This window comes from Muntiacus reevesi, chromosome 13, assembly GCF_963930625.1.
Source record: "Muntiacus reevesi chromosome 13, mMunRee1.1, whole genome shotgun sequence".
In the NCBI taxonomy this organism is placed as follows: domain Eukaryota; kingdom Metazoa; phylum Chordata; class Mammalia; order Artiodactyla; family Cervidae; genus Muntiacus; species Muntiacus reevesi.
Window position 1 is genome coordinate 18,021,883 of NC_089261.1, and position 14,183 is coordinate 18,036,065.

General features: G+C 40.5%; 1 protein-coding gene across 4 annotated transcripts in view; it reads left to right on the forward strand.

Moving 5' to 3' along the window:
• The window catches only part of BRAP (BRCA1 associated protein), an 80,215-nt gene that overhangs the window by 50,397 nt on the left and 15,635 nt on the right, over positions 1 to 14,183 (forward strand). For 2 of the 4 annotated variants that reach the window (XM_065904501.1, XM_065904500.1), the window contains 4 exons: positions 1,600 to 1,798; positions 3,228 to 3,417; positions 8,509 to 8,622; positions 10,553 to 10,701. In XM_065904501.1, coding sequence (XP_065760573.1) covers positions 1,600 to 1,798; positions 3,228 to 3,417; positions 8,509 to 8,622; positions 10,553 to 10,701 — 652 coding nt within the window. Of the gene's footprint in view, positions 1 to 454; positions 617 to 1,599; positions 1,799 to 3,227; positions 3,418 to 8,508; positions 8,623 to 10,552; positions 10,702 to 14,183 lie in introns of all 4 variants that reach the window. The other 2 variants (XM_065904499.1, XM_065904502.1) reach the window with 2 other exon arrangements.

Consider the following 14,183-nt stretch of genomic DNA (forward strand, 5'->3'; position numbering starts at 1 on the left):
TGTTTTAGTGATGTAAGAAAATGATCACAGTTTTTCAGGATATAGTGGCATTAGGCTAATGCAGGTTGTTTAAGAAGACTAACCCTAAAAATTTTGTTGATTAGTGGACTTGATGCCCTCATTTGGGGTCCCACACAGTTTCACTGTACAAGTGTTACTAAAATGTTGGTTCATATGAGCAGGATCAGTATCCAAGCTCTCATCTCCTTCATTTGCTTTAGAATGCATGATTTCCACTAGGACCACCCTGCATTTCTGAGTTTATTGCCCTGGGCATTAACTAACTGTCAGTACTGCAGGAGCCCCAGAGATGAGTGAGAAGGACCCTGCAAAAGGCATCTTACAGTCTTGGGGGAAGGCAGCAGAGAGAAAAAGGAAACCTGTGGATGGATACATTGAGACTGGAAAGAGGATTGTTTTATTATCAGATATTAATTACTCATGTATTCTTTAGTCGGGGAAATGTCTGATGAGGAGATCCAAAAGAAGACACTAGCTTCAGCTGTAGCCTGTTTAGAAGGGAAGTCACCAGGGGAGAAAGCAGCAATCATACACCAGCATCTCGGTCGTCGAGAAATGACAGATGTGATCATTGAGACCATGAAGGCCAACCCAGGTATGCTTTCCAAAACCGTAGGCTATCTTCTGTAAGGTAAACTAATGGTTGCTTGTATTGCAGTGGTGTTCAGTGAGCCTGTGATTAAGACCCCTAGCATACTTTAGCTTTTACTGCCTATGTTCCTTACATGAAGCTGTCAGGGTGGATTTCAATTTCTCTAAGTATTTCTTCTAAATTACTTGTAACAAGCTAAGTTGACAACTCTCCTCAGTGAGGAGAGCTACTTAGCACATAAGTCGGTGGCGGTTCATGTTGAATCCAGATAAGCACGTTGTGACTCTCCCTGCTCTGCCAGCTCGCTTCATCCAGGGGGGTGGATGTGTATTGCCTCTCCAGTGTGGAGAACTGGTAGGTTGGTTTTCAAACTTTCAAATAGCCCTGAATATTTGTCCCACTTAGGAGTGCATAGCTCAGTTGATAAAAGAATCTGCCTGCAATACAGGAGACCCCGGTTCGATTCCTGGGTTGGCAAGATCCGCTGGAGAAGGAATAGGCTACCTACTCCAGGATTGTTGGGCTTCCCTTGTAGCTCAGCTGGTAAAGAATCTGCCTGCAATGCAGGAGACCTGGGTTCGATCCCTGGGTTGGGAAGATCACCTGGAGAAGGGAAAGGCTACCTACTCCAGTATTCTTGCCTGGAGAATTCTATGGACTGTATAGTCCATGGGTTCGCAAAGAGTCGGACACGACTAAGCGACTTACACTTTCAGGAGTACGTGATGGAAGACACCTTCCTTATTATGGTACTTCTCAATGTAAAGTTGACATCCTTCAGTTTCTGAGGGTGTTAATGACATGGGGGCAGGCGGGCAAAGAGTACTTTCAAGTATCCCCAGAACTCTGCTGTTCTGTGAATGCAGTTCTTAATGCAATTTCTCTTTCAAAGTTTATTCTTCTGACTTAAAATTCTCATCTAATTGGAATTCTTCCACATATTTCATAATCAGTTTATAATCTACTAACTTTTTGGTTTGTGAAAGATGAGCCAGAAGCTACAATGGAAGAAAGGAAATCTTCAGAAGCATCCCCCACTGCACAGAGAAGTAAAGATCCAAGTAAAGAAGGTGTAAATGCTGCTCCTGATTCTCCATCCAAGCAGCTTCCAGATCAGATTTCCTTCTTCAGTGGAAACCCCTCCGTTGAAATAGTGCACGGTATTATGCATCTATACAAGACAAAGTAAGAAAATCCTTTTCTCTTTTGAATTTGTCTGTTTTTTGCCATAGGGTGGAGAAAATGTTCTTGCCCTGAAGAGAAGGATTATTTTAAGCTTTGTTCAAAGGGATAGTACTTTCATATATTGTGTGTTAAATTCTTAAATATTTTCTTAAGAATTCTTAGATATTTTATTTATGGTTAAATCTCATAAATTGGGTAAAAGCATCTTATGAATGAATCATGTAGACTCGCTTGAGAGAATACCCAGAAAAATATTCCCTGAGAAGGTAGGCATGCAGGTGATTGGAAAATTGAAGGAAGACAGAAAGGAAAAATTCTAAGTGATCTATAACATAGTTGTAGTCTCTTATTCCCACCAAGTCTTTACTAAAGAAGCTGCTATGAAGTCACTTAATGGGTTGCTGTTTCATCATATCTTTGAACTCCTTCTTGTGGTCCAAACAAGGCTTTCTGGAGGCCAAAGGAAAGAAGGATTTTGCTATATAATCAACATAGCTGGACTACCAGCTCCTCGGATAATTAGTCGCTGATTTCTTTAAAGACTGTCCTTGTCCTAAATTGTTTGCTCAGTCCCCACTGGGAAACAGAGTACTCAGGTAGCCATTTTGGATCACAGTTGTTGAAGTGAGTTTGTAGCATTTCAAAAACAAATTGCTTACCTGAAACTACCACAAAATTCTTAACTGGCTAAACCCAATACAAAATAAAAAGTTTAAAGTTTGAAGAAAAGAGCAGATTGTATTTGTGGGCGGTTTTTCTTTCCCTTCTTCCAGCTATTCTAATTGAACAACACTTCTGTAATCTTCAGAATCACATCTTCATGATTTAGAATTCTCCTTCCTATATTTAGAGGTCTTTTCTCTTCAAAAACCTTCACGAGAAGTCTACAGTTAGAGTTGTTCTGTTGTTATTTAAGGATGATGGAGGCCTGGCGTGCTGCGGTTCATGGGGTCGCAAAGATTCGGACACGACAGAGCGACTGAACTGATCTGAACTGAAGGATGATGATTATTAAAAAATGAATGAGAGCAAAACACTGCAAATTTGCCTAATGGAGGTTTATAGGCTCCGTTAGGTATAGTTATTATCTAGGGGTAGTTATTATTAAAAAACGAATGAGAGCAAAACACTGCAAATTTGCCTGATGGAGGTTTATAACCATTAAAAGCCTTTAACTGAAGATTAAAAAATATCAGTGGTGGGTATCATGTAGAACATTTCAAAGGTTACCTTAAACTCCGTTGCAGATGTGTTAAAGGGGTTCTCCATTTACCCAGGTGTGTATTTTCCAGTAAAATAATAAACTGTTTAAATTGATTTATAAAGTATTACATTTTGTTTTTCCTTCAACATAAAAGTTGTCTGATTAGTGTTGCTTGAACTAACCATACCTCATCTATTTAAGACAGTCTAATTATTGTCTTATTAGTAAGATGACCTCCTTAAAAGAAGATGTGAGGCGTAGTGCCATGCTGTGTATTCTCACAGTCCCTGCTACAATGACCAGTCATGACCTTATGAAGTTTGTCGCCCCATTTAATGAAGTAATTGAACAAATGAAAATCATCAGAGACTCTACTCCAAATCAATATATGGTGCTGATAAAGTTTAGTGCACAGGTAAAAGTTAAGATATTAAAAATCTGTTTGCCACAAAAACTGTGTTTTTGAAAGTGTTTGATACTAACCATGTTTAATTTACTACGTCTTACATTTAGAAGTCTTGATATCTTCTAGAGTATTAATGAAATTCTAGAAATATTGCTGAATTCATCCGCAGACACACAATTCTAATTCATAGCTGTTATTTTTTATAAATCAAATTGAGTGTGAAACCTAGTGTTGTGTGTGTTTGTTTATCTAGTAGTAACTATTCTAGTAGAACAGTAATTCCCAACCTTTCTTAACCCTATATTGTTATTTGCCATTATAAAACTGTGACCCTGCTTCTATCATTCTCTTTTTAGTAGATATTCTTGGGCACATTCTAGAAAATCAAATAAATTTTTTTGATGATGAGGGGTTTTGTGACATTCCTTGAATTATTAAAGATGCTTTTGAGTGCTAACTGGAAATCACTGCAATAGAAAGACAAACTCTGAAAGAAGGATGATATTTTCAGCTTTTAAAAGTATACTTGTGCATTGTAACAGTCTTTTAATAAGGTTTGGCCATCTAGTTCATTTCCCTTGTTGCATTAAGCATAATTTTGCATGTGCCTCAGTTCTAAAGATGTTAGATATTCTCTTGGTTTTGTATTTTCATTCTTAGGAGTCTGCGTGTTTCTATGTGAATATAAAAATGAGGTAAACTTTAGGTATTATGCAGGTTAATAGAGGACTACTTGTCCATAGGTTTTCTTTAATTTGTTTGTATTTTTTAGTAACCTGTTACATTTTGAAATTTCATTAGATTGTGAAATGCAGCTTTGTCAAAGTTAATTCTTTCATACCTCACTGATAAATAGCCTTCCTGAGTTTACCCCAGATAAGCAGTTCCAACTTGCAGACTGGCAAAGAAATGAATGTGCCTGTAGGGTCATTTGCCATTGAGTCTGACCAGTCACCAAGATCTGTGGATAATAGAAGCTCGTGACACAATGCCCATTTGTCACCTCCTCATTATGAAAAGCTAGAGGCTAGTGGCCATTCATTGATCATAGATAGAAAATTAAGAGAAATAAGAGTTGAATTGTATTTGTACCTGTTCATTGGGCCACCAGAAAAAAAAAAAACTTAGTGTGGATTTCCGAGGCCAAGAGAGTACCACAGTTATCTTTAACCATTACAAAGCACCACACCTTTGAGGGAGACCTTTAAAACGTATTTCAATGGCCCTGTGAGCTTAGACTACACAGGTTGACACTGAGAACTGAAAAGCACCTAACAGCTGCTTTCACTGACTGTCAGAACACCGCATCTAAGGTCACTGAGACACTTTGCAAATAGTGGGCAAGTGGTGTATTAAATCTTTTAAATGTAATAATGAGGATAGTGATAACACACATCCTTTATTGACTGCTTATTCTGTACCATTCACTCTGATAAGTGCTTAATGGGCATTAGCTGATGTAATCCTTACTATAACCCTATGAGGTAGACAGGTAACTGTTGTTATCCTAGTTTTACAAATGAGGAAACCGGCTGCAGAGAGAGGTTAGTGATTTGGCCATGGTTATACAGCTAGAAATAAGTGACTGAGCTGGGAATTAAGCCCTCACTTTTAATCCCTAGGGTATAGTCCTTGTCCAGCAGAAGTGGGATGTGGGCAAGGGAAGGTACTCACTGTTTGCAAAGAATTGTGTCATGACAGTATTTCACTTTTAGCTTCTACTGAATGGGCAAGGGTGGTGAGCAGGTAACACACATAACGTCATAGAAAGGGATTGGGAAAAAAATGTTTGAGAACATATTAGGCTTTCTATTTAGTCTGAAGGGTATTAAGCCCACAACACTAACTTGTCTAAAAACCCCATAAACTTCTCTGTAGTGTATGCCACCCTTCGCAGTCTGCAGATGATGCTGTGGAAATTTTCTGACACTCTTAATGGATTTTCTTTGTGAGATTTTATGGAAAAATCCAAATGAACTTTTTGACCAATCCAATACTTGTTTCTCCACCTCTGTCTTTTGACCACGTGTAAGTTGCTTAAGTTGACAGATGTTTTCTAGGACTGTAATACAGCTTTCTTAGTGCTCTCTGAAGATAGAACCCTTGACCTTGGTATCGTGAGTTGTATTTTTATCTGTAACGCTAGATCTTAAGGTCTAAGGCTCATTCTATTCAGGGATTTTCTAAGGCCTAAACCACCCTCCCTAGTATAGGTCTCAAAGATGTTAAATTAATATTGGGCCTTAATGAGAGTAGACTCAGTAGGCACCAACTTTGGATCACTTACCAGATGCCAGGTATTAGCTTCGCATGCATTAGCTCCTTGAGTCCTCTCAGATATGTCATGAGGTAGGTGTCATTATTTTCATATTTTTTTTTTAATTTAATTTTTTTTTTTTAATTTTTCAGTGGGTTTTGTCATACATTGATGTGAATCAGCCATAGAGTTACAATTTTCATATTTTATAATTGAGAAAACACACATGGGTGAGTCACTTGCCCAAGGGTACACAGCTAGTGTCAAAGAGTTATGATTCAAACAAGGCAGCCTGACTTCATGGCCGGGGCAGGTAACTATATTCTTATTCCTTTCTGTTTCTCACCAGAGAATTTTTAAAGAACTAATAGGCCTTTTTTACCCTTTTAACATTTCTTGAATCTCTGTTGGCCTCATCTTTCTTTATGCTGGAGGTGTCAGATGTGCCTACAAAGTTGTACTGTGCCCTTTGATGAGGAATTAATTTATAATTCAAGGTACAGGGAGGCAGAAGGGGGTTCAGTTTTGTAGTTCTTTGGAACAGAAAAGGACAGATAACCTGTCACTGGAGTATGTTGGCTCATTATCACTTGTAGGCTTAGGCCAGCCTACTTTCTTTTGAGAAGTAAAAAATATTTTCGTAGCACTAGTTGATCGCCGTGACAGTAAAGAAACATTGATTATAACAGATTTTTCTTTTTCTAAGTTAATCCTGAGAAGAGAACAATCAAATCAAAGGACTAGAAAAAAAAAAGAAGCTGGGTTTCATTCAGTTTGGGGCTCTGTACAGTACAGGCATTTTAAATGAGTTGTTTCTTCTGTGTTTTTTGCAGTTAGCTTCAGGCTTTTGTTCAGTGCATCTCAGTGCTGGGTTGAAGCAGGAACCACATGGATTTTGCTCCCTGCTCTTGTCCTTTTCTTATACAGTACCTGGCATGCATTGGGTGCTCAGTAAATATCCCAGCCAGTGGAGCTACATTTCCAATACCAAGATTTTAAAGAAGAGAGCAGTGTGTTCAAAAAGTATACACCTTTGGTCCAGGTAACTCCCCCAAGAAAGAAAGGATTTATCTGGGATTGAGTAGATTTTGTCACATTCCCAGTATCACAAACCTTGTCCCTTACCCTGAGGAGGCTTGGGCGCTTAGGGAGCATCTGCAGAGCTGGAGGTCTTTGGCTGGGTCTGCTGTTCTCGGCAGCCACATCTTCAGCAGTTCCTGGTGGTGCCAGCGGCCCTGAAGAGCTGGTCATGGCCCACTGGCCCTTGGTGCTTGAGTCCAGCAGCTCACTGTGCTGGTTATTCATCCAAAAGCATTTCAAGGCAGAGCCACTGCTCTTGAAAAGTGGGAGAAGCCATTTGGGGCTGCTACTTCTTAGTGTTAAAGACATTTATTATCCAAGAACTGGCTTGTAACATTTTGAATTTCAAATACCCTTTACCCAATACACAGGTTGTTGTCCAAAGGAAGAGACTCCCCTTCTCTGCCAAAAAGTCCCTGCAGAATCTATGTTCAGAACTGGTCATCCTTCCTTAGTGGCTTAGCTCACTTGGTCATATTAAGATAGCATAGATAATCCAAGAATCCACACTTAAATTACATCATCCAAGTGCAGTGAAAAACTACTGAAAACCTTACAGTGGCTCTTAAGATCCAAGACCCCGTGAGGGTAGACAGCCAGGACTGATTTTGCCTGATAGAGCTCAAATCTCGACCTCAAGGTTGATGGTGCGGCATTTCCTTTTGCAGAACACACTTCCTCTCTTCAGGCAGCTTGTCTGTACTGGCAGGGCCAGAGCACACAACTTCCTATGTTGGGGCTAATGCCTGTGTGGGAGTGAAATCCACACAAGCCACAGCCTCTCAGCTGCCTCTAAAAATTGCTGAGCTTTAAAAGCTGGAATTGTCTCTTTGTTACTTCCTACTGAGGCTAGACTGAAGATTTGATTTACTTGTGTTCTTATCCACAAATGCACATGTGTTTTCATGGCTTTAACAGCAGGGGACTGATTTCCCCTGGTTTTTCTGTCTTCCACTCCAAGGGAACAAGACTGTTAGAATTTTAAAGGCTAGTTCATCTTGGACCTCTTGACCTTGGCCAAGAGTTTTGCTTTTGGTATTATACACTAGGTTGTTTAAAACCTCCTGACAGGATCCTTGTCTGACTATCATGTGTTAATTATTGTTGTTATTTGGTTTATTGAAGAGAAGGAATTGGCTTCTCACTCCCTACCATTTCCACTGGTCCTCTATTTTTTCTCACCTAGATGCTGACATTTGTTTAAAAAGCTCCTCCGTAGGGAATTCCCTAGCAGTTCATTGGTTAAGACTCAGCACTTTCACTGCTGGTGGGCCCAGGTTCAATCCCTGGTGTGGGAACTAAAATCCTGCAAGCCCCAAGGTGCAGCCAGAAAGAAAAAAAAACTCTCCCATTGACAGTCATCAATTATGATTTGGTTCCAAATAGAACTGACCTCAGCTGTTGTGAAAGTGCTGACTAGAGGGAAAAGGGAAAAATAAACGATATCAAGGGAAACACTGACCATTGTTGGTTGACTATATATTAAAATTGTAGTAGCCATTGGTTTATTGCACTTCAATAGCTTCTGATCTTTCAAATAAAACTACCACATATCAGAAAAAATTGTAGAGTAGGATATTGACCTGCAGGGTTCACTTAGCCTGTGAATCTACTACCACAGATGTTACTTTTGGTGGTGGTTCTCTCTCCTAAGTATAACTTTTAAAAGCTGATGAAGAGAATAATTGAAGCCATCTTGAATAGAAAGCACATTACCACAATCGCACTCTTAATTTTTTCCCTTTCCCCCCTGGTTTACCTAGGCTGATGCAGATAGTTTTTACATGGCATGCAATGGCCGCCAGTTCAACTCAATAGAAGATGATGTTTGCCAGCTGGTCTATGTGGAGAGGGCAGAAGTGTTGAAATCTGAGGATGTGAGTGCAAATAATTCCTATATTTGATGTAAATGTATCAGAATGGTATAAAATTGAAAGTTAAGATACCTGTGGAAATGTCCAGAATCGGCCAGCCCATAGAGACTGAAAATAAGTTAGTTGCCAGAGACTAGGGAAGAGAGAGGTGAGAAGTGACAACTAACGAGCACATGGTTTCTTTTGGGAGTAACAGAAATGTTCTAGAATTAGTGGTGTGACGGTTGTACAACTTTGTGAATATACTAAAAACCACTTTAAAATGGCAAATTTTATATATGTGAATTTTATCTCAACTTTTAAAAATTGTCCAAAGTATTTTTTTAAATAAACAATATTATTTGTGTTATTGAAGTTGAGTATGTGTCTATTCCTGATGGATGAAACTGTGCCTCGAGCCCAAAAATGAATATTTTTGTTTTAAATATTAACCCTTAATCCTTATCCTAATACTTAATTCTCTTTTGATAGCAAGTTGTATCAATAATTGCTCTGATCTCCCACCCTCCATGGGAAGCATTCCTGTAATATGTGCTCATTTGAATAAAGTAGTAGATCCAGCTCTGTTATACTGTTAATATTTCCTCTTTTAAAGTAGCCCTAAAGAACTTTTCACCTTGAATTCCACTTGATAGGAATAAGTTCAGATTAGATTGTTCTGTCATTAGATTAGGTAAAATAAAAATCAGCAAAGGGGACTTACTCTGGTGGTCCAGTGGTTAAGACTGTGCTCCCAATGCAGGGGACCTGGGGGTTCGATCCTTGGTTGGGAAGCTAAGATCCCACAGGCTGAGGGGCGTGGGCCAAAAAAAAAAAATCAGTCTACTCTTTTGCCAGGTGCTGTGCAGGACCTCAGTTTTACGAATTCCTTTCTCTAAATGAACACGGCTTCTTGAGAGATTTTCAAATATCTGCTCTTTAGGGACCGTAGATTAACGTGACTTTTCTCGGTGTGTTCTTATTTGTGTGCCTCACCTTTGCCTCAGTAGTGCCCTAGTTGGCAGGGCTTGGGTCAGACATTGCTGCATTTAGAGGTGTCTTTTTGACCACCTAGATCCTTGTGCCCTTCACACTCTGTTCTTTCATAGCCATTGGTAATTACAACCATTTTACAACCATTGGTAATTTAACATTTTCTAAAAGTTTCGAGTTTTGGGGAACTGCCCTGGTGGTCCAGTGGCTAAGGCTGTGTGCTTCCAGTGCAGGAGCCCTGAGTTTGATCCCTGGTCAGGGAACTAGATCCCACATGCCACAACTAAAACCTGCTGTGGCCAAATAAATAAATAAATGTTTTTAAAAATAATAATAAATGAAAAATTTTGAATTTCATATCTCTCTCTACTAGAGGCTAAGCTCTGTGAAGAAAGGGACAGACTTCGTGTTTTACAACTTAACTGAATATGTTTTTGTCCACTGTAGTCCCACACCTAGAACAGTGTCTGGCATACAAAGCGGGAACTTAATAAGTATGTACTAAATAAATAAAAATCACTGTTGTTGATACTATTATCACATAGTAGAAAGTGCTGAGTTTTCATTTACTCTGGAAAATCGTTTAGACACACGCCTGCTTTTTTTCCTTTGTGTTCTGTTATGGTCATGGCCATTTAGAGTTAGAGCTGGGAGTCTGGTAACATGAGACTCTGCAGCAGTCTCGCTTCCTCCAGTGTCAGCTCTGTGAGGGCGGGCGTCTTTGTCGGCTTTGTCCCCTTGGTATCGTAGTGCCTAGCACAGTCCTGGGACTCCAGGAGGCGACCAATTAGTATTTGTTGCATGGATGTAAACCTCACCAAATTAGGTTGTTTTCACAAAGTAATAATATTGAGAACATCCTACTAGGAGTCAAAGAGTATCAGGAAAACTATTGCCTTAAAAAAGAAAAATGAGAACCTGTGGATGACGAGTGAGACTCATTCAAGGTGTTTCCCTGTAGGGTGCCAGCCTCCCTGTGATGGACCTGACAGAGCTGCCCAAGTGCACAGTGTGTCTGGAGCGCATGGACGAGTCCGTGAACGGCATCCTCACCACCTTATGTAACCACAGCTTCCACAGCCAGTGTCTGCAGCGCTGGGACGACACGACGTGAGTGCAGGGGTTCATCCCCCTCCCTGTCAGAGCTCATTATTACCCTTTCCCAGAATTAAGAACAGCCACCCTGCAGAAAGAACCACTCCAAGTATTTGATTTTATAAACCTGGGTACCACAGTGGTGAGGAGGTCACATGGAAGGGCCTTCTGTATTTCTTCTTTGCTTTTCCTCAGTTCACATGGGGTCAGCATCTGTAGACCAATTCCTTTCTAATATGCTGACTAATATCCTTGTGGAATGTCCCAAAGCAGCATGAATCGTTCTCTCCTTCCAAGAGCCAGAGAAGGAAAGGAGTAGGGGGTGGGGGAGTAAAGCTTAGCTTTGAGGCTCCTCTACTTAAAGGGCATCTAGGTCTAAAATCTTGTTTATCACTTGCACTTTATGTCTGCCGTTGACTTTGGTTTTCTTATTAGAGTGCCAGGCTACACCAATCTGACATTTTGGATTTATCGTCATCGATGGCTTGGTGGCCAATAGTAACAACAGTCACTAAGTATGAGGCGCACGCACACCTATGGTGTCCTGTTTCCTAATGCAGCACAGACCCTGTTTGTATGAAAGGGAGCACTGTGCAAAGAACTGAGGTGTCACCTGTACTTTTATTTCCCCTAGTCAAAAGTTGCTGTTCCCTTTGCAAACTGCATTGTGAGTCTTAGCTAGAAAGGTAGATCAGACGCTGGCCACAAGGGTTTCCCAGTAGAGAAGAAGGTGCAGAATCAAATAATCACACAGATAAACGAGGTTACACAAGGAACAGCGTTGCAGCACCGTGACTAGAGAAAAGGGCCCTGACCCCACCAGGCTTGTCCTAGAGGCAGCACTCAGTGAAGAGAAATAGGAGTTAGCCAGGTGACCGGTGGAACCCAAAAGAAGATGGTGTGGGGGAGGTGTGTACCCAGGAAGCAAAAAGTCACGTTCCAAAGCCCAGGAGTGAGGAGGGGTGAAAGTCCACAGGAGTCTCGGTTCTCTGCCCCCACGTGGCCAGCTTTCCAGAGCAGGGACCTTGTCTGGCTGTTCCCTTCGGTGCCCTCCATACTTAGGGGGAGACGTAGTGCGTAGGAGGAGCTCAGTAAATATCTCTGAACAAATATATAGACGCTGGCTTTCCTGTGGCTTATTTAACCAGAGAATAATTTTGCCCCAGTTCTGTAGAGTCCTTGGTCAATTCTGTGGTATCATTTAGGAGTTCTTCAGAGAATTGTCCAGGTTTAAATTTGCCTTGAATAAAGCCACTCTGAGATGTGTGTGTTCCATAAAGCGTTAGTCTGTAACTTGTGTCCATCTGCTACCCCATTTAAGTTCTGGATACTTCTTCGTTTCCCACCACTCCAATTCTACTCTCAGTACACGTTAACTTTTTATTTTGGTTGCAGTGGGTCTTTGTTGCCGCATGCGGGCTTCTCATTGCGGTGGCTTCTCTTATTGGAGATCACAGGCTCTAGGCATGTAGGTTTCAGTAGTTGTGGCACCCAGGCTTAGTTGTTCTATGGCCTGTGGGATGCACCTGGACTAGGGATTAAACCTGTGTCCCCTTCATTGGCAAGCGGATTCTTTTCCACTGTACCATCAGAAAATCCCGCGTTAATTTTTGTAAAACCATAGCATTTTCAAGTTTCCTCAGGGACCATCTTGTCCAACCTCCTCATTACTTACAGAGGAGGAGACTTAAGACCCAGAGGTGATGATCGGCATGCTTAGAGTGTCAGGACAGAGAATGCCAGAACTGGGACCAGAATTCAACCCACTGGGCGACTGCCTTCCAGACTATACAGTTCCTTCAGCCAGTGGGTTTTAAGCCTCTCTACATGCACAGTGCTGAGGGGCAGAGAATGAAAACACAGACCCTCTTTAAGGACATTGAGTCTCCTAAGGGAGAATCACACATGTATGTGTACAATTCAAGGTAGAGATGAGAGATCAAGCTGGTTCTTCCTCTGGGTTGGCCCAGAAGGGCTGCTTACAGAAGACAGTATTGGTACCAGGCCTTGAAGGGTACTTTCTTGTCAGCAAATGACATTCTGAGAGGGTTTCCCCAAATATCTCCTCAGGAAAATAAGGTAACAACTCGTAATTATTTTTGAAGAGAAAGCAGGAAGAATTAATGAACTGTTATTTTTTAATAGACAGATGGGATGATATATCATGGAGTGCTAATTGTATGGTACAAATAAGTTTATTTTTGTAATTTCCCCTCTTTTCTCCTTTTTGATTCTCAGGATCATATATTTTGAAAGATCGTTCTGGCACAGCATTGAAAGTTAGATTTCAGAATTCATTTGTTGTTTTCTTTTTCTTTTAAATTATATTGATTTTGGACTGTGCTGGGTCTTCATTGCCATGTGGACTTTTCTTTAGTAAGGCACGGGCTCTAGGGCATGTGGGCTTCAGTAGTTTCAGCCTCTGGACTCAATACTTGAGGCTCCTGGGCTCTGGAGCACAGGCTCAATAGTTGCGGTGTGTGGGTTTGGTTGCTCCGTGGCATGTGGGATCTTCCTGGATCAGGGATCGAACCTGTGTCTCCTTCTGTGGCAAGTGGATTATTTTACTACTGAGCCACCAGGGAAGCCCCAATTGTTGATTTCTTATCCCACAATTACTACAGCCACCACACGGACCAAAGGGATGACACAGAGCTAGTTCCTACCTTTGACAAGACTGCTTGCAAGATCCTACCTGCAACTTTTGTTATTTTTTCAAATTTCTACTGTCTTCTCTTTTGATCCTAAAAAAGGAAACAGACTAAATCCTTTAGTTTTCTCTTGACAAACATAGTCCTTATCTGTAATAAGAACTTAGTGTTCTTCCTGCATATTTCCTTTCCTTGGTTTTATTTATTCAGTTAAGTAACAGATTGATTCTAGTTATATCTTGAGCATTGGTGGTACTAGTTCACTTATCCTCAGCTGTAACCCTCTTTCTATCATGTTTGCCCATCAGACACAAATATTCATGGCTGGCACTTAGTATTACTTTGTCTTGAGTTAAGGGTTAACAGGTTTTTTTTTCAAAAAAGTTTTTAGTTTTATTGAAGTATAATTGACAGTCAAAATTGTATATATTTCTTCTTTTTCAGTCTGGATTCCTTTTATTTCTTTTTCTTCTCTGATTGCTGTGGCTAGGACTTCCAAAACTATGTTGAATAATAGTGGTGAGAGTGGGCACCCTTGTCTTGTTCCTGATTTTAGAAGAAATGCTTTCAGTATTTCACCACTTAGGATAATGTTTGCTGTGGGTTTGTCATATATGGCCTTATGTTGCGGTATTTATTGTGTTTCCATCATAAATGGGTGTTGAATTTTGTCAAAGCTTTCTCTGCATCTGTTGAGATGATCATATGATTTTTATCTTTCGTTAATATGGTGTATCACATTGACTGATTTGCATATATTGAAGAACCCTTGCATCCCTGGGATAAAGACCAATTGATCATGATGTATAATCTTTATAATGTGCTGTTGGATTCCATTTGCTGGAA